Raw genomic sequence first — 26,109 nt, 5'->3', positions numbered from 1 at the left:
TGGTGTATGTGTATGTATTAGTAATAATTATAATCATAAGTACCATTTATTGAGTGCTGTATTAGTTAGAATGACATTGTCAATAGGCAGCAACAGAAAATTCTATAATAGTAGTTTAAGCCATAGACATTTAGGTATCTCACATCAAAACAAATATGGAGATGCAAGTTCCATGGTTGATGTGACTCAACAGTGTCATTAAGGACCCAGATTGTTCCTATCTTTTTACTCTGCCACCAGCATTTTTCATCTTTAGGTTTGATACTTCATGTTGCAAAATGGCTTTCATAGCTTTAAACGATGGGTATAAATAGGGGTTTTTCTTACATAATTGATGAAAATCTTTCTCAGAACTGCCAGCTATTTTCCCTCAATTCATTGGTCCAGGGGTCACATAGTCAACCATAGTTGGAGCAGAGGCTGGGAAAGCAGGTACCTAGAAGAAGAAAAATGCAGTTACCATGAATCATCCCCTAGGATGGGGCACATTGCCATATTTTGTAAAATTAGAGCTCTGTTAGCAAGGAAGAGGGAAGGAGAACGGTGTTAGGTATGATTAACAATTTCTATCACAGTTCCTGAGTGTCAGGCATTATTAGTGGCTTTATATACATTTCAGTGTAATCTTCCTAATGGTTTATTAAAATTATGTACTGTTAATTTGATAAGTAAACCAGTACTGAGAGAATTTATTAATTAGCTCTGGTGAAATCATGAGCAGGTAATGACAAAACCAGAATTCAGACTCTTACTTCAGAGCCCCCACTCTTTCCTTTACCCCACAATGCCTCTCTTGTCAAACCATGAAATTGTCCAAATTGCTATTTTTCCCCCCACAGTTCCAAGGTCTCATTCTGACAGTGAAAGCGAATATTCTGCTTCCAACTCAGAGGATGATGAAGGGGTTGCACAGGAACATGAAGAGGACACTAATGCAGTCATATTCAGCCAAAAGATTCCAGCTCAGAATAGAGTAGTTTCAGCTCCTGTTTGCAAAGAAACACCTTCTAAGAGAATGAAAAGAGAGAAAACAGTAAGTGAAGAGAGAGACTTTAACCTTAAAGAAAAATTGTGTAATATCTCAAAGATAGGCTACCCTAAGAGATCCACATCTCTCAAAATAATATTTTTTCTTCACTTTTCTATATTTTCTCAGCCTTCCACATAAATTCCCACATATATCAGTTTCTACTTCTTGACTTTCTGTTCTGGTCTGTCTACATATTCATGAATTAATACCATAGTATATGCTAAATAGTACATCTTAAAAGTGACATCTCAATTCTGTTGTATAAAAATGAACTTTTTAGGCCAGGCACGGTGGCTCATGCCTGTAATCCCAGCACTTTGGGAGGCCAAGGCGGGTGGATCACCTGAGGTCAGGAGTTCGAGACCAGCCTGGCCAACATGGTGAAACCCCATCTCTACTAAAAACACAAAAAGTAGCCAGGTGTGGTGGTGTGTGCCTGTAATCCCAGCTACCTGGAAGGCTGAGGCAGGAGAATTGCTGGAACCCAGGAGGCGGAGGTTGCAGTGAGCCGAGATCATGCCATTGCACTCTAGCCTGGGCAACAAGAGTGAAACTCTGTCTCAAAAATAAATAAATAAATAATTTTTAAAATATGCTATAGGATTAGAATGAAAAATAACAGAAAAAACTGAACTTTTAAGTAAATATTGATTGGACAGTTGGAGTCATGAGTTCTCAGTGTATCTTGTTTTTGTACCATTGTTGATGTATTTAAGTCAGTGTAATGAATGATGTGGCTAGGGACCCATGCTGAGTCATTTGGAAGAATACTGCAGGCACCCTGGTTTTAGAAAAGGCTAATTATCCTGGTGCTGCATCTAAAGGTTCAGAGCAATTGAGGAGCCTACTGCTTAAATAGCTTTCTGTCCCTTCCTTACCACCCTAGAGTTTAGTCCTGCCCAAAATAAGAAGAACAAATAGTGTGAGAAGAAAATTCCACTTGACTGGAATAGTAGGCAAGTTTTTTGGTTTGTTTGTGGTTTTTTTCTTTTATTACCTTGCAGTCGATTTCCTCCTCATTTTCACAGTACTTCAGCTATACTAATATTAAAGAATTTGCTAAGACTATTTGAGGCCAGGCATCATGCCTGTTTCCCAGCACTTGGGGAGAGCAAGGTGGGAGGATTGCTTGAGGCCAGGAGTTTGAAACCAGCCTGGATAACGTAAGACCCTGTCTCTGCAAAAAAAAAAAATTTTTTTTAATTAGTCAGGTGTAGTGGTGCATGCCTGCCTTCCCATGTACTTGGAAGGCTGAGGTGGGAGGATCCCTTGTGCCCAGGAGGTTGGGGGTACAGTGAGCCGTATTTGCACCGCTACACTCCAGCCTGGGTGACAGAGTGAGACCCTTCCTCAATAAAGAAAGGAAAAAAAAAAAAAAAGATTTACTTGAGGAGAAAGAAAGATCTTGATATGTAAAATCATCTCTCTTTTTTTAGTCTAAATGGAAATTACATATTGTAACTTAGGAATCATTTTTAGGAACAGACTACTACTTCATCTAGTCATTTCTTTAACTTATATGATCCTAGTAATTACTCAGTTTTATTATTGAAATTAAATATGCTTGGCCTTAACTGGTACTGTTGCTTTAAAAAGACTACCAAGTAAAGAATTTCACATGTCCTATTTTACATTAATATTACTGTCTAATTTTGATATAAGACAGATATCTGAAGCTACTAAGGACTGACTACTCTGTTCACTTTCAGAGTGACTTAGTGGAAGAGTATTTTGAAGCTCACAGCAGTTCAAAAGTTTTAACCTCAGATAGAACGCTGCAGAAGCTAAGGAGAGCTAAACTGGATCAGGTATGTTGCAAGGAATGTTACTTCTAAATTTTTTTTTACTCTGTCCTGAAAAATATGCTACATAAGCAACAGATTTGAAAAGTATACACAAGTAGAATTATTGTCCTGATCAAATGAAACACAAGTTAATGTGATTATTACTTCTTTTGTTATACAAATAGTAAATAGGCTGGGCACACGTGGCTCACACCTGTAATCTCAGCACCTTGGGAGGCCAAGGGAGGAGGATTATGTGAACACAGGAGTTTGAGACCAGCCTGGGCAACATAGGGAGACCTCGTTGTTACTAAAATTTAAATAAATAAATAAATAATTTACTGGATTGGACTGTAATTATGCATTTCCCCCCTCTTATTTGTTTATTATTTCTTCAGGATCTATGATAATCATCAGGGTCATAGTCCTTGATATCCATTTGCCATTAATCTCTGTTATTCATTTAACCTATATGTATTTACTAAACCTCACACTGGTCATAAAACAGTGACTGCAACCTGACTTTCTCTCAGTTACAAACTTTGCAAAAAGTAGAGGATATTCTACTTGAGGATATTATGGAAAACCTGCCCAGTGTGGTAACAAGATTACCATGTACTATGGTTCCAGTAGCTCATTTTACAAAAAAAAAAAAATACCATACAGTTATATTTGCTGGGGTTTTACTTCTCTAAGAGAGGAGACAGAACCATCTGAGTGAGAAAGTCTTTGCCAGTAGTAATTTCAATTGATAATCTAAGTCCTGGCTCATTGGTATTGAGACTCGGATCAGAGAATATAAGCAACGTGGGAGAAGGACACATGAGTCTAGGCTCACAATAGGACTTCATCATACTTAGAGGCAAAAAGATCTCTAGGGGGATGAAAGAAACACCTGTCAGTGAGGGAGAGGAAAGCCTTTCATTGATCATAAACATAGCATAGCTAATCAATACAGTCTTCAGTAGCATGTGACAATAAGCATTTATTTTTCATGTCTGCAAGTCAGTCAGAGGTTGGCTGATCTAGGATTTGCTCCATGTTTCTCTTCCTCATTGGACCAGCAGGCTAGCTGAGGCATGTTATCCTCATGACAATGGCAGAGGCATAAGAGAAAAAGTGGGAAAACAGTCTGTTAAAGCCCAGGCTCAAAACTAGATTGCCAGTTCTGCCTCATTCTAGTACAGCTGGATATTGGGGTCAAAAGTGCAGTTTTCCATGAATATTAATTAAAGTTTGAAATGAGGCCGGGCACAGAGGCTCACGTCTATAATACCAGCACTTTGGGAGGCCAAGGCGGGAGGATCACGAGGTCAGGAGTTTGAGACCAGCCTGCCCAACATGGCGAAACCCCATCTCTACTAAAACTACAAAAATTAGCCAGGCATGGTGGCATGTACCTGTAATCCCAGCTACTCAGGAGGCTGAGGCAGGAGAATCACTTGAACCTGGGAGGTGGAGGTTGCAGTGAGCAAGTGACAGAGCAAGACTCTGTCTCAAAAAAAAAAAAGTTTGAAATGAAAGTACATACATGAGATAACATTCTAGAGTTCACACTCAAGTGTGAATATGATCAGATAATCCAGTGTAAATGACTGCTGGAAAAGATACTAGTGCTTTCTCTGCTTTTTCAGGGCTCTGAACTCAGAAGAGATAAGAGAGTTTTTTTTTTTTTTTTTTAGCAACCTAGTTAACAATTTTACTTAAAGGTAGTCCTGTTTTGCTTTAACTGTGACTAAATAAACACTGTACAAGCCAGAGTACCTGAAATATTTATCGCAACTCTAATCTTCAGTATTTAAAGAATATTTTACTTGAAAGGTGGTGGAATCATGAAAACATGGTAGTGCCAGAGTGAAGACCCATGTGCAGCTTTTTGCTGGAGTTTTCATTTCAAAAAATGATCTCTAATTCATCAGCATGACTTTCCAAGTTTGGGGTACAGGGCAATGCACTTTCCTCAGTTTATTTATGTTATTGTTTTTAAAAATTTGCAATACTTATCAAAGATAAAGGATTTGTTAGAAACAGCTTTTGGAAGAGGAGCAGTGATACAGATTTATTTTACTAATGATAATGGTAAATAAATTATAAAGAACCTTTAATGTTTTCTGAGAATTAAATTAAAACCTTATTCTTGGAGTTTATAATCATTTAAATGGTTCTGGACAAAACTTACGAAATTCTTTGCTGTTATTACTAAAAAGAATGTTAACAGTTTTAAGAAAACAAATTATTTTTTAAGAATTGTGTTTATCAGTTGATACACTCATTGCCAAACCAGATTAAAGTAATATCCCAATTGGCTTCTTCTAAGCTCAACTTCTAAGGAAATTGTTTGGATTGATCTGCTATCTGTGGTTTGAGAATGACTTTTTTCCCCTCCTCCTTTTTTTAAAGCAAACATTGCGTAACTTATTGAGCAAGGTTTCCCCTTCCTTTTCTGCCGAACTTAAACAACTAAATCAACAGTATGAAAAATTATTTCATAAATGGATGCTGCAATTACAGTAAGTATTATTACAAACCCTTGTAAAATAAAGAATAATACATATTTACATGAATATGTTAAAGTAAGTTAACATTTTTCTTTTTACAATGAGTTTGATATATTTAGTCATATATAAAAATAAATGTAAAAATAGACATTATGACTCATATAGAAATGTCACTTTATTGTATGACTCTTCCCAGAAATTCTACAGTTTTTAAGAAATTTGTGTTTATCAGACTTGACAGCCATTGATAAGATAAATAGCATTTCTTAGAATTATGTTACTGGTTTAAAAAACCTGTATATTTAATTTGTCAAGATTAATAAATATACCAATTAGATTTTAATCCAGTTTTCCACAGCATAGTTATTTAAATGAAAGGATAATATTTACTTTAATCTTATGTTTGTGTACTACAGACTTTCAGAATTTTATGAGCAGATTTGTTCTATAAGCATTAATTTACTATTTTAACATTATTTCCTAGAATATTTTTTCACTTTTATTATTTTCACACACCTCAGATTAAATTTTAAATTTCCACTAAAATGCCTAGAAGAATGAGTGAAATCAAAACATAGTATTTTCTTTTTATGATAATTACTTTTATCCTTGCAGTTAAAAAGACTTGAACATAAGGAAGTGCTTAAAATGTACACGAATGTGAATATACATGCACACTCACAGTTACATTGTCACTGAGGTAAATAAGAAGGTAGATCCATGGGCCAGGCACTGTGACCCATACCCATAATCCCAGTGCTTTGGGAGGCCAAGGCAGGAGGATTGCTTGAGCCCAGGGGTTTGAGAGACTCTGTCTCAAAAAAAAAAAAAGTTATGCTAGGAAGGGAATGATTAACTTTTCTGCAAGAACCTCGGCTTCTCTCAATAACTAATTATGGATCTGTGCATTATAAATTTGTAAGCTCTTCACTCTAATCCCATCTCTAGCCCATCATTATTTTTTTCTCCCAGTATGTCAACTTACGATAACTTAATTTGCTTTGCTTCTCAGGTGAGACCTTATAGTCAGCAAGTTCATTGGAACTGCTAGCTCTCTGAATTCCTTGCCTCTTTATTTTTGTGCTTTGACCTTGTAATCTCTACCTTTGGAGGTTACCTCTTTTCTGTTCTTCCATTTCTAGGTTATCCTGCATTGCCAGAGAGCATCACATAAATACTGTTTCTGCTTGACCTTCATAAACAGTCATGGAGTTGGACTTTAGCTTGACCTCTAGTGCTTGGTGTTCTGGGTGGGCTTATTCACTCTTCTGGCTTCAGTTGGTTTCTGTATATGAATGACTCATGTAACAGTTAACCTCCAACCCATACCTCACTCGCAGTAGCAGACCTGGATATCTGAATGTATATTAGCAGTTTCTACTTGGATGTCCTGTAAATAATTCAACATACATAAAATTAAGCTCATCTGAAGTCCACTGTTTCCACCTGCCCCTGCTATCCAGCAGAGTGAATGAGGGAATGTTAGTCACTCCATTTGTGTAGTTGCCTATGGCAGAAAACTGAATCATTCTTCTTTTTTTTTTTTTTTTTTTTTTTTTCATTTTAAGAGACAGAGTCTCACTCTGTCACCCAGAATGGTGTGAACACAGCTCAAGGAGCCCCAACCTCCTGGGCTCAAGCAATCCTCCCATCTCAGCCTCCTGAATAGCTGGGTCCACAGATGTGCGCCACCATACCTGGGCTCATTTTTTAAATTTTTTATTGTGTAGAGATGAGGTCTCACCATCTCTCACCATCTTGCCTAGGCTGGTCTCAAACTCCTGGGCACAAGCAGTTCTCCTGCCTTGGCTTCTAAAACTGCTGGGATTACAGGCATGAGCCACCGCGCCCAGCACTGAGCCATTCTTAAGTATTCTTTTACTCAGTCTCCACATCTAATCAGTCTCCAAATCTTATTGGCTTGACTATAAAGTTCTTGACATGTTTACATTTTTCTCCATGACAGCTAAATTAATCTTCCAGTTTTGTTCCTTCCTATCCATTCCCCAAACATAGCCAATGTGATCTTTCTGAAAAGAACATGTTACTTTCTTACTTAAAACCTTTCTGTTAACCCCTCATTAGTTACTTTTAAATGCTCATTCTTGGCCGGCACGGTGGCTCACATCTATGTAATCCCAGCACTTTGGGAGGCCAAGGTGGGCGGATCACCTGAGGTCAGGAGTTCGAGACCAGCCTGACCAACATAGTGAAATCCCGTCTCTACTAAAAATACAAAATTAGCCAGGCTTGGTGGTGCACACCTGTAATCTCAGCTACTTGGGAAGGTGAGGCAGGAGAATTGCTTGAACCCAGGAGGCGGAGGTTGCAGTGAGCCAAAATCACGCCACTGCACTCCAGCCTGGGTAATAGAGCAGGACTTCATCTCAAAATAAATAAATGCTCATTCTCCTTGGAATTAGTGAATTAATGGTTTAGTATGACTTAACAAGGCCTTTGTTACTTGACCTCTGCTTACCTTTTCAATTTAATCTATCAATTTCAACTCTGCTTCAGCCTGTAAAATTTTTTTTTTTTTTTTTTTTTTTTTTTTTTTTTTTGAGGCGGAGTCTCGCTCTGTCGCCCAGGCTGGAGTGCAGTGGCGCGATCTCGGCTCACTGCAAGCTCCGCCTCCCGGGTTCCCGCCATTCTCCTGCCTCAGCCTCCCGAGTAGCTGGGACTACAGGCGCCGCCACCACGCCCTGCTAATTTTTTTGTATTTTTAGTGGAGACGGGGTTTCATTGTGTTAGCCAGGATGGTCTCGATCTCCTGACCTCGTGATCCGCCCGTCTCGGCCTCCCAAAGTGCTGGGATTACAGGCTTGAGCCACCGCGTCCGGCCCAGCCTGTAAAATTTTTAGGACTTTTTTTTTTTTTTGAGACAGTCTCGCTGTGTCGCCCAGGCTGGAGTGCAGTGGTGTGATCTCGGCTCACTGCAGGCTCCGCCTCCCGAGTTCACGCCATCCTCCTGCCTCAGCCTCCCAATTAGCTGGGACTACAGGCACCCACCACCATGCCCAGCTAAATTTTTTGTATTTTTAGTAGAGACGGGGTTTCACCGTGTTAGCCAGGGTGGTCTCGATCTCCTGACCTCGTGATCTGCCCACCTCAGCCTCCCAAAGTGCTGGAATTACAGGCGTGAGCCACCGTGCCCGGCCTTTTTAGAGCTTTTATTGGCAATGGTCTCCCTTGCCTCCAGTCATCTGTCATCTGAAAAGTAATAGAAGCTACAGTGAAGCTACTGAACAAATTGGTATACAGATAATAAAATTGTGCCTTTACCTTGTATGAGTTTGGAAAAAATATTTATTTATTTATTTAAGATGGAGTCTCACTCTGTTGCCCAGGCTGGAGTGCAGTGATGCCATCTCAGCTCACTGCAACCTCCACCTCCCAGGTTTAAGCAATTCTTCTCCCTCAGCCTCCCAAGTAGCTGGAATTACAGGTGCCTGCCACCAAGCCAGGCTAATTTTTGTATTTTTTAGTAGAGACGGGGTTTCACCATGTTGGCCAGGCTGGTCTCGAACTCCTGGCCTCAAGTGATCCACCTGCCTCGACCTCCCAAAGTGCTGGGATTACAGGCGTAAGCCATCATGCCCGGCCAATAATTATTTTTGAAAAGAATACTTTTTTTTTTTTAGGAAGGAAGAGGAAGAACTGGGATAGCTAAATCACTAAATATTGATTCCTGGCCTTGCACGGTGGCTCATGCCTGTAATCCCAGCATTTTGAGAGGCCAAGGCAGGCAGATCACCTGAGGTCAAGAGTTCGAGACCAACATGGTGAAACCCCGTCTCTACTAAAAATATAAAAATTAGCCGGGCCTGGTGGCAGGCGCCTGTAATCCAGCTGCTGGGGAGGCTGAGGCAGGAGAATCACTTGAACGCGGGAGGCGGAGGTTGCAGTGAGCTGTGATGGTGCCATTACACGCCAGCCTGGGCAACAGAGCGAGACTCCATCTTGAAAAAAAAATTTTAGTTAATTTTTTTTTACAGACACTATCTTGCTCTGTTGCCCTGGCAGGAGTGCAGTGTCACCATCATAGCTCAGTGCAGCCTCAAACTCCTTGGCTTAAGTGATCCTCCCAGCTCAACCTCCTGAGTAGCTGGAACTAGAGGCACCTGCCACCACACCCAGATAATTTTTTAATTGTTTTTTTTTTTAAATAAACATATTTTTGACCAGATGTGGTGGCTTATACCTGTAGTCCCAGCAATTTTGGGGGCCAAGGCGGGTGGATTACTTGAGCCCAGGAGTTCAAGACCAGCCTGGGCAATATGACAAAAACCCATCTCTACTAAAAATATAAAAATTAGCCAGGTGTGGTGGCACACAGCTATAGCCCCAGTTTCTTGGGAGACTGACGCAGAAGAGTCGCTTCAACCTGGGAGGCTGAGGTTGCAGTGAGCCAAGAGTGCCACTGGACTCCAGTCTGGGTGACAGAGTGATGTGTCTCAAAAAAAAAAAAAAGTATATATACATATATGAAAAACTTTTTTGCATTTGCCTTCCCAAAATTCTGGGATTACAGGCTTGAGCCAATGTGCCTTACCCCTTTCCTGTATTTTTTATAAGCTTAATTTAAGGAAACTGGTTGATAATAAAATTGGTAATAAGAGGTATTGAAGTTTAATTGCATGAATACTGTCTTTCCTAACAGCCTTGGGTTCAACATTGTGCTTTATGGTTTGGGTTCTAAGAGAGATTTACTAGAAAGGTTTCGAACCACTATGCTGCAAGATTCCATTCACGTTGTCATCAATGGCTTCTTTCCCGGAATCAGTGTGAAATCAGTAAGTTTCAAAATGTTAAAGGGAAAAACATTATATCCTCTGCCAATTCATGCCTCCACATAAATGAGGATGGAGTATTAAAGAATTTTTGTTTTAGTCTTCACGGTAGTAGGATTGTATAGTGCTTAATACCATGTGTTTGGACTCAGAAGAATCTAGCTTTGAAACCATCTTTGAATGTCCTACGTTGTAACTGACATGTATTAAAACTTAGGAAAATATGTTAGTTTTGTTTACTACACTGAGTATCAGTGGTACTTCTAAAGAAGGGAATTATGGGGTCTTCAGTTTTGTTATAAACTATGAAAATGCTTTATTAGGCAAAAACTCGGGGCCGGGCGCGGTGGCTCAAGCCTGTAATCCCAGCACTTTGGGAGGCCGAGACGGGTGGATCACGAGGTCAGGAGATCAAGACCATCCTGGCTAACACGGTGAAACCCCATCTCTACTAAAAAATACAAAAAAAAAAAACTAGCCGGGCGAGGTGGCGGGCGCCTGTAGTCCCAGCTACTCGGGAGGCTGAGGCAGGAGAATGGCGTAAACCCGGGAGGCGGAGCTTGCAGTGAGCTGAGATCCGGCCACTGCACTCCAGCCTGGGCGACAGAGCCAGACTCCCTCTCAAAAAAAAAAAAAAAAAAAAAAAAAACAAACTACATGCTGTGAAAATGCTTTAAAATGCAACAGGATGTGAAGACTATAGTTTTACAATACATTTATCATAGATCATTTTTATTTCAAATGCTTAATCTCTCTTCCTCATTTGAACATGAAATCTTTTGGGTGCTGGATATTGAGTCATGTAGTATTCCTTTTTAAAAGTGTCTATAGTGTTTGTGTCCTGTTTCCTTTGATAGAACTGTAGTTTTCTAATGTTTCTCATGTTCTTGGGAGCTTTTTCATTTGTTTTTGCTGCCCTCTTATATTACCTATTACGTTGATATCTTTGCTATTCTTTTCTATTTTCTTTTAGCCACAACTTAGGCAAAAAACAATGAATTAGATATAATTCATCGAGTACCAGTAGAATTTTTAAAAGTGATTTTTTAAAACTTTTGGGAAATCCAAATTCATTGTTAATTTATAAAAAAAGGTTTGATTTTCTAGTTGTATATGACAATAAATTGTAATTAATGTGGCACCTCTTGCACATTCATGATATAGGTCCTGAATTCTATAACAGAAGAAGTCCTCGATCATATGGGTACTTTCCGCAGTATACTGGATCAGCTAGACTGGATAGTAAAGAGATTTAAAGAAGGTAACATGAAGTAGATGCTCTGTAGTTTTAGGGTAAAGTTAAGCATATACTTCTACTTATTCATGTATTTATATACATACAGTACAGTTATACATACATATTATATGTATTATATACATACATATACATACAGTATTATTATTATTTTATATATATATATTTTTTGAGACAGTCTCTCTGTTGCCCAGGCTGGAGTGTAGTGGCACCATCATGGCCCACTGCAGCCTTGACCTTCTGGGCTCAAGCAGTTCTCCCACCTCAGCCTCCCAGGTAGCTGAGATCACAGGCGTGTGCCACTGTGCCCAGCTAATTTTGTATTATTTGTGGAGATGAGGTCTCGCTATGTTGCCCTGGATAGTCTGGAACTTCTGGGCTCAAGCAGTCCTCCTGCCTTGGCCTCCCAAAGGGCTGAGATTATAGGTGTGAGCCACCACACCTGGCCCAAAAAGATTATTTTAATAATGGCACTTATCTTGGTGCTCTAAAATAATTTGACCTTTTTCTATGAACCTTTTCTGTGAACTTAACAGGGAAGAAAAATGTTAGTCCCACTTTCTTAAGTTTGTATATCCAAAAGCCTTTTTCTGTTTATAAAACACTCCAGAAGTGCAGTGGCACAATTTTGGCTCACTGCAACCTCTGCCTCCCGGGTTTAAGCAATTCTCCTGCCTCAGCCTCCCAAGTAGCTGGGATTACAGGCATGCACCACCAAGCCCAGCTAATTTATTTCAGAATAATTTTCAGGTTTTGTTTTGCTTGTGTAAAGTGCCTCCACTTGAGCGTTACATCTTTGTCTGATATTTTTATATTGTTTAATGTTTTTATAAAACATTATTTCTTGGCTGGACACAGTGGCTGACGCCTGTAATCCCAGCACTTTGGGAGGCCAAGCTGGGTGGGTCACCTGAGGTCAGGAGTTCGAGACCAGCCTGGCCAATATGGTGAAACCCCGTCTCTACAAAAATACAAAAAAAATTAGCCAGGCATGGTAGCACGTGCCTGTAGTCCCAGCTACTTGGGAGGCTGAGGCAGGAGAAGTGCTTGAGCCTGGGAGGCAGAGGTTGCAGTGAGCCAAGATCATACCACTGCACTCCAGCCTGGGCAATAGAGTGAGACTCTATCTAAAAATAAATAAATAAATAAAACATTATTTCTTTATTCTGTGTATATATCATTACATTGGGATAATTTTATATACTAAGATCTCTGATTCTTTTGGTGTGAATGTTTTGGTTATGTGAGTATGTCAGAAAATTGGAAATAGCATTATATAGTCTCTGATAGTTAATTGCCATTTAATAATGACTAAATTAAGAGAAGTACATGAGAATGCCTAACTGCTTTGATGGATAATTTTATTGATAATGTCAATAATCCTAGCTCTGTTTCCATAGTACTTTTATCTTGTCAATATTCTGGCATGTTCTTTAGTTTTGTCTTCATTTTGTTTCCAACCTGAAAAGCTTTCTGTCCCAAATTTCCTTTCACACTTCTACACCCATTTTACCCACAGTTCTTTATAGAAATGGACAGTATACTTTTTTGTTTTTGGGTTTTTTTTAACACAGTCTTTCTCTCTCACCTAGGCTGGGATCCAGTGGCACAAACACATTTCACTACATCCTAAACCTCCTGGGCCCAAGTGATCCTCCCAACTCAGCCTCCCCATTAGCTGGGACTACAGGCACACACCATCTGCCTGGCTATTGTTAAAATTTTTTGTAGAGATGGGAGTCTCACTGTGTTGCCCAGGCTGGTCTCAAACTCCTAGGCCTCAAGGGATCCGCCTGTCTGGGCCTTCCAAAGTGCTGGGATTAACAGACATGAGCCCAGCCAGACAATATACATTTTTATACCAACTGTACACATTTGAAAACAGGTAGAGTTGATTCTCATTATTCACAAATTCTATAATAACAAATTTTCCTGCTTGCTAACATTTATTATAATCCCAAAATCAATACTCTTGGCACTTTTGCAAAGTGAAACATGCACAGAGTGGCAAAAAGTTTGCATTGCCCAATGTACACATTCTAAGCAGAGGTCAAACAATGCAATGCTTTGCCGTCTTGTTTCAACTCTCATACTATAAACAAGCATCCTTTTCGCAGTCCGTTCAGTGCTATGTTTTTCACATTTTTCTGCTTTTGTGTCGGTGATTTGGCTGTTTAAAATGGCCCCCAAGCATAGTGTTAGAATGCTATCTAGTGTTCCCAAGCACAAGAAGGCTGTGATGTGCCTTGGGGAAAAAATGCCTGTGTATGTAAACTTCCTTCAGTTATAAGTTATAGTGTTCTTGACTGTGGGTTCCGTGTTAATGGATCAACAGTGTACCTTAAAAATAAAGTTGCCCTTAAAAGCCAGGCGCGGTGGCTCACACCTGTAATCCCAGCACTTTGGGAGGCCGAGGCAGGTGGATCATTTGAGGTTAGGAGTTTGAGACCAGCCTGGGCAACATGGCGAAACCCTGTCTCGACAAAAAATACAAAAAATTAGTCAGTCCTGGTCGTGCGCATCTGTAATCCCAGCTAGTCGGGAAGCTGAGGTAGGAGAATCGCTTGAACCTGGGAGTTGGAGGTTGCAGTGAGCCAAGATCACACCACTACACTCCAGCCTGGGCAACAGAGCGAGACTCTGTCTCCAAAAAAATAAATAAATAAAAATAAAATTGCCTTTAAACATGTAATCCCAGCACTTTGGGAGGCCGAAGCGGGCAGATCACTTGAGGTCACGAGTTTCAGACCAGCCTGGGCAACATGGTGAAACCTCATCTCAACAAAAAATATAAAAATCAGCTAGGTGTGGTGGTACACGCCTATAGTCCCAGCTACTCGAGAGGCTAAGGTGGGAGGATGGCTTGAGCCCTGGAATGTCGAGGTTGCAGTGAGTTGGGATCTTGCCACTGCACTCTAGCCTGGACAGCAGAGCCAGAACTTGTCTCAAAAAACACACACAAAAAAGCTGCTTTCTGTAGGGCCTGACTTCAGTGCTAATCATGTCTTGTCTATTTTATGAGTAAATGACATATCTTCTCAAATAAATTACATACCCCTAAGCAATCATTATTTTATCCTATACTACTTTAATATATTTTTTAATACCTAGGCATTGTGTGTGGTAGAGGAAATAATCACTGAAATATCACTAAAAATAACAATTGCGGCTGGACATGGTGGCTCACGTCTGTGATCCTAGCACTTTGGGAAGCCAAATTGAGTCCAGGAGTTCAAGACCAACCTGGGCAACTTAGTGAGACCCCGTCTCTACCAAAAAAACAATTAGCCAGGCATGGTGGTGTGCGCCTGTAGTTCCAGGTACTCGGGAGGCTGAGGTGGGAGGATTGCTTGAGCCCAGGAGTTGGAGGCTGCAGTGAGCTATGATTGTACCACTGCACTCTAGCCTAGGCAACAGAGTGAGACCCTCTAAAAATAATAATAATAATTGGATTTCTTTTCTTTTTAGATTCTTCTTTAGAACTCTTCCTTCTCATCCACAATTTGGATAGCCAGATGTTGAGAGGAGAGAAGAGCCAGCAAATCATTGGTCAGTTGTCATCTTTGCATAACATTTACCTTATAGCATCCATTGACCACCTCAACGCTCCTCTCAGTAAGTTAAGTGTTACTATTTTTCCTTCTAGAGATATCAGTCTTACAAAACATAGTATTAATGTAAATCAGAAAATTTTTACTGTTTTTAGAATGCTTTTCCTCCTTTTACATGTTTAAAAACACAGGTTGCCAAAAATGTGTTCTCAATCTAATTTAGAACATATTTTTTGGAAATAAAAATTCAGATACTAAATAAGGATGTTTTAGTCTAAAGTTAAAAGGAGAGAAAAGACCCAACTATTATTTTGGTCTCCTTCTCTTCTTGTAATATTGCAGCATTTATTTTATGAACTTAATGTATAGACTTTCTGATAATCCTGTAGAAGAAAATGTTAAAACATTTCTAATTTTTTAAAAAGAATGCATTGGTAATGCTTTTAATTTATGCTTAATATAAAAATAAAGGTTCAGATGTTGGTTGAAAATGAAATTAGATTGTGAGTTACTGATTTAGATATGGAAGTGGCAAAAATGAAAAACTTGGGGATTCATTTTTATTTAATCCTTTCTCATTCTTTTGTAAAGTGGAATCTAGTATCATGACAATATGAAAATAATTTGTAATTCTTGTTTTCTTCGATCATGTGCTAGTGTGGGATCATGCAAAGCAGAGTCTTTTTAACTGGCTCTGGTATGAAACTACCACATATAGTCCTTATACTGAAGAAACCTCCTATGAGAACTCTCTTCTGGTGAAGCAGTCTGGATCCCTGCCACTTAGCTCCCTTACTCATGTCTTACGAAGCCTTACCCCTAATGCAAGGTAAGGATGAAAACCATATTTCTTTTTTAAAAACTATACATTTTAAGATATGTACTACTAGGTTTTAATGGTGATACTGAAGTCCCTAGTTAGTTTGAAGGATTAAGAGAAATTATAGTAATAATTGTTACCAGTACTGGATTATGGGGTAGGCAGGTAAGTCAACAGCAGTCTGTCATATTGCTCAGTAATAAAGTGAGAGTACCAACTTTTTATTTCTTAATATATTTCGGAATATGAGCACCTGAGTGGTCATAATGGAGAAAAAGCAGACTTTTCATGACTTTTACTTAAATTTTATGGTTATTTTTCATTACATATTGAATATTCTGATCCAGACACTGAGTACTTTATATGCAATACCTCATTTGATCCTAAGGTGGATAGTCAGTAGCACAAAGACTTTGATCCAGATATGTCAGCTCCAAAACATCACTGTATGATGTCTCCAGTCAAGCCCTTACAGCAGCCTAACCAAGAGGCATATCTGAATTAATAAACACAAGCTGATTATAGCATAAGCCAGCAAAAAGTAAATTGCATAATTAGCTGGACTTAGTGGCCCATGCCTGTAATACCAGCACTTTGGGAGGCCAAGGCAGGCAAGTCACTTGAGGTTAGGAGTTCGAGACCAGCCTGGCTGACATGGTGAAACCCCATCTCTACCAAAAATATAAAAATTAGCCAGGTGTGGTGGCACACACCTGTAGTCCCAGCTACTCAAGAGACTGAGGCCGGAGAATTGCTTGAACCCAGGAGAGAGAGGTGGCAGTGAGCTGAGATTGCACCACTGCACTCCAGCCTGGGCAACAGAGTGAGACTCTGTCTCAAAAAAATAATAAAGAAAGAAATTGCATAATTAGCCTGTTGAAAGAAGCTTTTAGTAACAAACTTTACCCCCTGACAAAAGCATAAAATTATAGAATTATATTTAACAAGATGAAGTGTTGAAAAATAACAACACTGAGAATAGATAATTCTTGTTGAGAATAGATAATTAAGAGCTGGATAGACGAAAAGAAATATTGTGTTCTTGGGTGGGTAGATTAACTATTATAAGAGTAGAAATTCTTTCCATGTTAGAAATGTGTTAGACTTGCCAGGCACAGTGGCTCAAACCTGTAATCCCAACACTATGGGAGGCTAAGGCAGGAGGATTGCTCCAGCTGGGAGCCTGAGACCAGCCTGGGCAACATAGGGACACTCCATCTCCACAAAAAGTTTTAAAAATTAATTGAGTGTGGTGGTGTACACCCATAGTCTCAGCTGGGGAGGCTGAAGGGAGCCAACATCACGCCATTGCACTCTAGCCTGGGTGACAGAGCAAGACCCTGTCTCCAAAAAATAGGTATTAGATCTATAAATTAATCAAAATGTAAATGAATTTTTTTATTTTAAATTTGAAAGAAAATTTAGTTTCCTAAAGAATAAACAGTCGGCTGGGTGTGGTAGCTCACACCTGTAATCCCAGCACTTTGGGAGGCCGAAGCGGGTGGATCACTTGAAGTCAAGAACTCGAGACCAGCCTGGTCAACATGGTGAAACCCTGCCTCTACTAAAAACACAAAAATTAGCCAGACTTGGTGGCGCACACCTGTAATCCCAGCTACTTGGGAGACTGAAGCAGGAGAATCGCTTAAACCCAGGAGGCAGAGGTTGCGGTGAGCCAAGATGGCACCACTGCACTCCAGCCTGGGTGACAGAGTGAGCCTCTGTCTCAAAAAAAAAAAAAAGAAGAAACAAGCAAGTCTAGCAGAGACAATTTCTTTTTTTGTTTTTAAAGAGCAACAAAGGGACACTTGTGGTCAAGATGGCATAATACTTTTCACTCTTTCCTTTCATCCCCTCTTGTTCCAAACACACAGCATAATAGACAAAATTTAAAAATAAATACCCTGGCTCAAAATAGAAACATCTCAATGCAACAGAATGATAAATCAGTGAGCAGAGTTGAAGCCACAGCACAGCTGCATTCTAGGTTTAGAAGCGGCATTGGCAGCCAGGATTTTGACTTATATGGGATGATAGTAGTGTGATGATACATATTGCCCAAACCAGATATTTTCATTTAGGACAAATGCTGAACTGAACAGATGTTCGGTGTAGAAATAAAACCATATAAAACATATAGTGTTCAAATGTATATATCAATATGAATAAAAGTTTTAAATGTGCATGGAAATGAAAAATACCTAATTCAGAATAATTAGGTATTTTTAGGTACTAAAAATAATTTAAAAATAATTAGGTACTAACCCTGGAGAAGAATAAAGGGGAATAGATAGAGGATGGTGTACACAGGGACTTTGGGGATATCTTTTTCTTTAACCCCCCCAGCAATTTATTTTTCTTTTACTTGTGTGTTTGTGGTGGGGGGATTAACTTTTTGTTGTGAGATGATTATAGATTCAGAAGAAGCTACAAAAATACATGCCGGGAAGTCTCATGTACCCTCCTCCCAAAGCACCAACTTCCACCAACCACCACCATCTCATATAACCACAGTACAGTATCAGAACCAAGAAACTGACATTATTGTAATCCCATCCATCAAGCTTATTTGGATTTCGCTATTATACATGCTGCACTTGTGTGCGTGTGTGTGTGTAAATTTCTGTGCAGTTTTGTTACCTGTAGCCTTGTATAACTACCTCCATGTATACAGCTGTACCATCACCACAAGACTCAAATGTTGACCCTCAAATGCTAATTTTAATGAATGTTGTTACTCTATAAAGCTGATTTGAACACTGAAGATAAGATTAGCATTGAACTCGGCCGGGCATAGTGGCTCACCCCATAATTTTACTACTTTGGGAGCCTGAGGAGGGAAGATTGCATGAGGCCAGGAGTTTGAGACGAACCTGGGCAACATAGTGAGACCCCATCTCTACAAAAAATAAAAATAAAGCCTTGCATTAATATTGAAATATGCAGGCTGGGTGCGGTGGCTCATGCGTGTAATCTCAGCACTTTGAGATGCTGAAGCAGGCAGATCATTTGAGGTCAGGAGTTCGAGATCAGCCTGGCCAACATGGACACCCCGTCTCTACTAAAAATACAAAAATTAGCTCGGCATGGTGGTGCATGCCTGTAATCCAACTATTTGGGAGGCTGAGGAGGGAGAATCGCTTGAACCCAGGAGGTAAAGGTTGCACTGAGCTAAGATCACACCACTGCACTCCAGCCTGTGCAACAGAGTGAGACTCTGTCTTAAAAAAAAAAAAAAAAAGGCCGGGCGCGGTGGCCCACACCTGTAATCCCAGCACTCTGGGAGGCCGACGCGGGTGGATCACGAGGTCAGGAGATCAAGACCATCTTGGCTAACACGGCGAAACCCCGTCTCTACCAAAAAATTAGCCAGGCGTGGTGGTGGGCGCCTGTGGTCCCAGCTACTTGGGAGGCTGATGCAGGAGAATGGCGTGAACCCGGGAGGCGGAGCTTGCAGTGAGCCGAAATCGCACCACTGCACTCCAGCCTGGGTGACAGAGCGAGACTCCGTCTCAAAAAAATAAAATAAAAATTGAAATAGGCATTAAATGGTTATCTAATGAAATTTTTTGATGGAATTGGGGACAAAGTCTTCATTCAGTTTTGTTATTACTAATAATAAAAGTCCTTAATTGCTGAAGGACTGTTGGAAGTTATTGTGTGTAAAGTTGAGGGTCCATGCATTGTGAGAACTCACAACATTAAATATGGCAATGGCTACTCTAATGCAAGCTTTTTTTTGAGATGGAGTCTCATGGTGTCGCCAAAGCTGGAGTGCAGTGGCAAGATCTCAGCTCATTGCAACCTCCCTCTCCAGGTTTTAAGGCATTTTCATGCCTCAGCGTCCTACAAGTAGCTGGGACTAGAGGTATGCACCACCACACCTGGCTAATTTTTGTATTTTTAGTAGAGATGGAGTTTCACCATGTTGGGCAGGCTGGTCTTGAACTCTTGACCTCAAGTGATCCACCCACCTTGACCCCCAAAGTGCTGGGATTACAGGCATGAGCCACCATGCCCAGTCTAATGCAAGTATTTTTTAGTTTGGCATGCCTCAGTGTCTGTGTGCTGACCTCAGCATTTTCTTATTTGAACTATTTTGAAATTTTGCTTGATTCTGCAAACTCCAGTATCATTTAGCCTTTACTTGGTATGTGATTGAATAAAAATTTTAACCAAAATTCAGCTCTGGAGTTAGTAGTAGTACCTAGTTAAAAAGTAGTCATTGAGGGCGGGATGCGGTGGCTCACTCCTATAATCCTAGCACTTTGGGAGGCTGAAGTAGGCGGATCACTGGAGGCCAGGAGTTTAAGACCAGCCTGGCCAACATGGTAAAACCTCATCTCTACTAAAAGTATAAAAATTTAGCTGGGTGTGGTGGTGTCCACCTGTAATCCCAACTACTCAGGAGTCTGAGGCATGAAAATCGCTTGAACCTGGGAGGCCAAGATGGCAGTGAGCCAAGATTGCACCACTGCACTCCAACCTGGGCAACAGAGCGAGATCCTGTCTCAAAAAAAAAAGTGTTCATTGAGATGATCCAAAATATGACTATAGTCATTGTTTTCTGGACCTGCATAAAAATGAAAATGCATTTAAGTTTTGAATTTTTGGCATACCCAAGGACTGATGGGAGTCTTAGTTTGTGTAACACTGCTTCCAATCCCATAATTCTACCTGGTTCACTCTCCTATGGAAATAATTCAGAATATGAAGAAATAGGTACAGTTTTATTTAGTGCAGAATTATTTTTTCTGTATCCAGTCATCCATTAAGAGTTATTTTTAATCTAAAATTAGAAATAATGTAAACATCCAAACCAGTAGGGAAATGGTAAGTTTATGGTACATGGTAGATAAGCAGCTGTTAAAACTTCCTTAAGTTCTTCTTACATATGGCAAAAAAAAAAGAAAAACTTGTTTAGGAGAAGTTTTAAAGACGTGGGAAAAATCAAAAAGTGAAGAAGCAAGGTATAAAGTGGTATATGCAGTATATAAATGTATGAATTTATGGTGTTTCCACCCGCTTCATTCCACAAAGATTTGAGACAACAGCATACCCCATATGATCTCAATACCAAGTGTTAATGGATATTGGATTGATATTTTTCTCTTTAGATGTTATTCTGTATTCCAACTTTTCTACCAAGGCTAACCTAAAAAGTAAGAAAAAAATATTTTCATATTTGTTTTGAGACAGGGTGTCTGTCGCTCAAGTACAGCCTCAAGCTCCCAGGCTCAAGTGATCTTTGCACCTCAGCCTCCCGAGTAGCTGAGACCATGGGCGCATACCACGATGCCTGGCTGATTTTTAAATTTTTTATAGAGACAGAGTCTCACTGTGTTGCCCAGGGTGGTCTCAAACTCCTGGGCTCAAGCAGTTCTCCCACCTCAGTCTCCCAAAGTGCTGAGATTATAGGTGTGAGGCACCACACTCAGCCTATATTTTTCTTTAGAAGAAATAAAAAAGCTTTCTGTTTAAGTAGGCAAGGATATGATATTCCTTGGAGGAACAGAAGATAATGCAGATAGGCCAAGTATTTGACATTTTCTTTGTGTATTTTGCTATTAGTTGTTACCTTTTGATGTTAACATTTTGGATTTAAATTCTTGTTTTTTGTTTTTAGGGGAATTTTCAGGCTACTAATAAAGTACCAGCTGGACAACCAGGATAACCCTTCTTACACTGGTATCCAATATTTATGACATTCAATTGTGTAATTTTTGTTTTACCCCATACATTTCCTTTCTCTGGAATTTAATGACAGAAGTGCAGTTTTTCACAGCAGTAAGTGGTCACTCATGATGGGTATGTCTGCCACATAGCAAATTTTCAAGCAGCTCTACAGATCCACTGCTGAGCAAGGTGTTTGCCAACACAAATTGAAAGACAAACCCAGCTTACTTTAAAAATGTTCTGTGCTAACTATGGATGTGTATCTGCCAATTACATATTTTTCATATTCTAGGCATCTTAGGAGATTGTCTTCCCCTTTGGCAGAAATGATTTCAACAAACATTTTAATAATTGTTCTGCTCTCATGACTGACTTGTTCCTTCTTTAAAAGTCCTATCAATACTTGTTCACTGCTCTGGGATAACATGCAAATAGCACTTTTATTCTGTGTTCTTTTGTATGGGTGTTTGTATACTGGGTCATGTCTTAAGTGCTGACTTATGTTCATATCCTTTTGAACTTGCCAGGCCTTTCTTTTCAAGATTTTTACCAGCAGTGTCGGGAGGCATTCCTCGTCAATAGTGAGCTGACACTCCGGGCCCAGTTAACTGAATTTAGGGACCACAAGCTTATAAGAACAAAGAAGGTAAGACTCCACTGTTGTAGCATTGTATGCCAGGAATAGTCTATATCATTTACTTAAGGACAAGTATACCTTTGACTCAGACCTGATTTTGAAACTGACGTCCCATGTTGGGTCGCAGATTCATTTAGGGGATATGCCATTTGAGTTTGTAGAAAGAGCCGTGGTAGAAGTACCCTGCTTCAGAGCAGAGCAGAAAACTCCTCATATGTTCTAGTCCAGAGTAATAGGCAATTAGAAACATGGTGTGAGTCAAATAATTCTGTTCTTTTGTTTTTTCCCTATTGCTCATTCATTTATTTGGTCTATATTTATTGAGTATTAACTGCATAGATATTGCACTAAGTATTAGGATACAGTAGTAAGCAAAAACCTGATTGCTTTTCTTATGGAGCTTAAAGTCTAATGGGGGAGATGGACATTAGTCAAGTAATCACATACATAAAATTTTAACTGTAAGGAAGTCCTATGATTAGAAAGTACAGTTCTGAAAGAGTTTATTTAAATAGGTGGATTTGACCTATTTATGGATAGATATCAGAAGAGACCACTGAGCTGAGATCTAAAGGAAGACTAGGAGGCCAGACGTGGTGGCTCACGCCTGTGATCCCAGCACTTTGGGAGGCCAAGGTGGGTAGATCATTTGAGCCCAGGAGTTCGAGACCAGCCTGGCAACACAGCGAGACCCTGTCTACGGGGAAAAAAAAAAAAGAGCTGGTTGTGATGGTACACACCTGTAATCCCAGCTGCCCAAGAGGCTGAGGTGGGAGGATCACTTGAGCCTGGGAGGTGAAGGCTGCAGTAAGCCATGATCACACCACCGCACTCTAGCTTGGGCAAGAGTAAAACCCTATTTCAAAAAGAACAACACACACACACACAGAAAGAGCGGCATTTTAGGGAGACAGATGATGAGTTCATGATCTTAATCAGTTTAGACAACTCTGTTTGAGGTTCCTTTGAGATTTCCAGATGGAAATGTCAACTATGCAGTTGGATACCTAGGACAAGAAACCAGAGGAAAGATCTGGGTTGGAGAGAGAAGATTATGATTCTTATGTATTTAGATTATAACTGAAACCAGGCATTGGGGGTACTACCTAAAGGGAGGACATTTAGTGAGAATAGAGAGCTAGGAGATAAGACCAGAAGTCTGACATTTAACAAGCCAAGTAAACGATAAGGTAAGGGAAACAGCCAGAGAACTAGGAAGAAAACCAGGATGTGATGTCACAGAAGCCAAGAGAAGCATGTTTTAATGCAGAGAAAATAGCAGTGTCAGATCCTGCTGAGAGGCCAAAAAGATGAAGACTGAGAATGTCTGTGAGATTTAGGAATATAAAATTCCTGATGGTCTAAGCAAACGATGTGATAATGGGAGCAGTAGCTCAGTTGAACTGTGTTGAATGAGGTGTGGAAATGGAGACTGCCATCATAGCCAACTTGCCTGGAGAAGTGCAGAGATAATGTGATAGATGGAGAGGAATGAAGATGTCTAGTGAGGGTTACTGAAAAATTGGACATACTTAAATGTATTAAATATTGAAAAGCCAAAGGGAAGGATCTTGTTGAAAGGAGGAAGAAAGGATAGAGACATCAATAGTGTTAGATTCCGGACAGGGCAGGAAAGTGAAAATGATCTAAAGCACAATGAAAAAAATAAATACCCACCTACCCACCCTCTAATTAGTTGTCTTTTCCACTATAAGGCTGTTTAACTGTACATATATTTAAGTATATATGACTGTGTGCCCTTTTGCCTTAATTTTTATACTTATATATTTAAAATATTACATCAAAGAAATAAATTCATTTTTTCTTTAGCCTCTACAATAGAAGAGTTCATATACCTCTTATGAATGACTAACGTACAGGTATTCTTAAATCTTTCAGGGAACTGATGGAGTAGAGTATTTATTAATTCCTGTTGATAATGGAACATTGACTGATTTCTTGGAAAAGGAAGAAGAGGAGGCTTGAAGCTTTCCTTTATTCTTGAACCTCCCATGGAAGGGTTGTACCCCAGCTGCCACTCCTCTAGTTGAAAGTGTTGTGTTTACATCTGACATTAAATTATTTTTCCAGTGTACAAGATTTAAATTTGGGAAGGGGTGGGGGATGTCCTCAATTAGAACTTTTGATCGGCCTGGCTGGTACCGTCTAGTACTATGCAGCGGTCCTCAAGTTGGAGAAAATGTGCCTTTCATTCATTACCTCTCTGGAGACTTCTTGCTGGAATGAACAGTGTGCTCAGGGACTATTTGGAACTGGATGTTTTTGAAATATTTTATACTTAGAGATATTCTGAATTTTTTGAGGGCCTTTTAACACTCCCCGAGCTGATTGTTTGCAAGTGTGTTTGTTCCAGAGTGTGGAAGTATCAAGACATGGGCATCACGTAAATTGGCTTTGTTTGCTATTCTGTGTGTCAGAACCAACGAGTGTAATGGAGAAGGCAGGTCATCTCTTACTGTTTCTAAAACAACTTAAAAGGTATAGATTGGGAAGAGGTGGGTGATCCAGCTTTCTCCTTTTGGATTGAGGCTATGTACTTGGTGGGGGCAGGGGAGGGAATATATTATACTACTATTCAGTTGGGATAGTGGGAAAAACAAAGAGTATATAGGGTATCTACCCAGCCTAGAAAGCACAGAACAATACGTCATATATTTGGAACAGTTAATGTCTGTGCCATGACCTTCATGATACCAGTGAGAAGCCAGGCTAGAGAAATAAAATCCTGAATTACATTTTAGTAATTGTTTTCAAGACACAAAAAATAAAACATTTCATTATTCTTGTATATTGACATATTTTTCTTTTCCTGAATAACATGCAGGTGAGTAGCATATTAATGGCTGGCTGTAAATTTAATCTTGATTCCTCTGTCAAGTAGACCTAAAACTCACTGTAAGATATTTCAGTTTTTTCCTTAAAATGATGATTTCAAGCCTCCTAATTATTTGCACGAGACTTTTTTCTTAGGAAAGAAGAAAAGGCTCACCTTGGCTACTGTTGTCGGCTTACAGTCATCACATACCCCCTGAAATATCCGACACTTGGAAATGAAGTTCTTCCTGAAAATATCACTGCAATAAAATATGTACTACATCAGCATTTCTCACTCATTTCTTATCTTGTAAACCTCTTTCATGAAAATATTTCCAAAAATCCTTGGAATTTTTAAATAATTTTTCTTGTGGTTTATACTTAAGTAATTTTGGCTAGGCATAATGGCTTATGCCTGTAATCCCAACACTTTAGGAGGCCAAGGCAGGAGGATCTCTGGAGCCCAGGAGTTTAAGAACAGCCTGGACAACATAGTGAGACCTTGTCTCTACAAAAAATTTAAAACATCATCCGGGCATGGTGGCCCATGCCTATAGTCCTAGCTGCTGTGGAGGCTGAGGCAGGAGGATCGCTTGAACCCAGGGGTTCAAGATCACAGTGAGCTATGATTGTGCCACTGCACTCCAGTACGGGTGCAGAGCAAGACCTTGTCTTTTTTTACTTTTATTTTTTTAAAGGCATTTTTAAAAAAAGTAATTTTATGTTAAGTCCATGGGCTTAGTCTTTTTTTTTTTTTTTTAAAGATGGAATTGCACTGTCGCCCAGTCTAGAGTGCAGTGGTGTGATCTAAGCTCACTGCAGCCTCTGCCTCCCAGGTTCAAGCGATTCTTGTGCCTCAGCCTCCTGAGCTAGGACTATAGGCACACGCCACCATGCCTGGCTAATTTTTGTATTTTTAGCAGAGATGGGGTTTCACCATATTGGCCAAGCTGGTCTCGAATTCCTGATCTCAAGTGATCCCACCTGGGCCTCCCAAAGTGCTGGGATCAGGGGTGAGCCACTGCGCCTGGCCAAGGGCTTAGTCTTAAATATAACCTCTAGTCAAAATGTTTAAACAAATGTGTACATGAATGTGATTTTAAAAATTGTTTTAATAGTACCACAGGATATTCAGTGAAAGTGAGTTTCCTGCCCACTCCCTGATCCACCCAGTTCTTTAGGCAACCACTAATAGCATTTTCTTAAGTATTCTTCCAGATATAGCCTATGCAT

General features: G+C 39.8%; 2 protein-coding genes across 18 annotated transcripts in view; one reads left to right on the top strand and one right to left on the bottom strand.

Moving 5' to 3' along the window:
* Positions 1-25,161, top strand: part of ORC2 (origin recognition complex subunit 2) — a 60,077-nt gene extending 34,916 nt beyond the window's left edge. For 2 of the 4 annotated variants that reach the window (XM_015110703.3, XM_015110704.3), the window contains 10 exons: positions 840-1,033; positions 2,740-2,838; positions 5,215-5,324; positions 9,973-10,105; positions 11,267-11,363; positions 14,826-14,972; positions 15,566-15,737; positions 21,355-21,416; positions 21,932-22,050; positions 23,941-25,161. In XM_015110703.3, the coding sequence (XP_014966189.2) occupies positions 840-1,033; positions 2,740-2,838; positions 5,215-5,324; positions 9,973-10,105; positions 11,267-11,363; positions 14,826-14,972; positions 15,566-15,737; positions 21,355-21,416; positions 21,932-22,050; positions 23,941-24,027 (1,220 nt within the window). In that variant the 3' untranslated portion in view covers positions 24,028-25,161. Of the gene's footprint in view, positions 1-839; positions 1,034-2,739; positions 2,839-5,214; positions 5,325-9,972; positions 10,106-11,266; positions 11,364-14,825; positions 14,973-15,565; positions 15,738-21,354; positions 21,417-21,931; positions 22,051-22,556 lie in introns of all 4 variants that reach the window. The other 2 variants (XM_015110707.3, XM_077957354.1) reach the window with 1 other exon arrangement.
* NIF3L1 (NGG1 interacting factor 3 like 1) overlaps positions 1-26,109 on the bottom strand; it is an 80,079-nt gene that overhangs the window by 32,404 nt on the left and 21,566 nt on the right. For 4 of the 14 annotated variants that reach the window (XR_013401792.1, XR_013401791.1, XR_013401794.1 and 1 more), the window contains exons 7-8: positions 25,052-25,136; positions 328-436 (exon numbers count right to left, since the gene is read on the bottom strand). Coding sequence is in view for 8 of the 14 variants with exons in the window: in XM_077956324.1 (XP_077812450.1) it covers positions 25,057-25,136 (80 nt within the window). In the remaining 6 variants the exon portion in view is untranslated. Of the gene's footprint in view, positions 1-30; positions 437-20,443; positions 23,049-25,051; positions 25,137-26,109 lie in introns of those variants that run through there. The other 10 variants (XM_077956324.1, XM_077956327.1, XM_077956325.1 and 7 more) reach the window with 4 other exon arrangements.

This window comes from Macaca mulatta, chromosome 12, assembly GCF_049350105.2.
Source record: "Macaca mulatta isolate MMU2019108-1 chromosome 12, T2T-MMU8v2.0, whole genome shotgun sequence".
NCBI classification, from domain to species: domain Eukaryota; kingdom Metazoa; phylum Chordata; class Mammalia; order Primates; family Cercopithecidae; genus Macaca; species Macaca mulatta.
The sequence above is the reverse complement of the archived record's forward strand: the minus strand, read 5'-3'. Positions and strand labels throughout refer to the sequence as shown.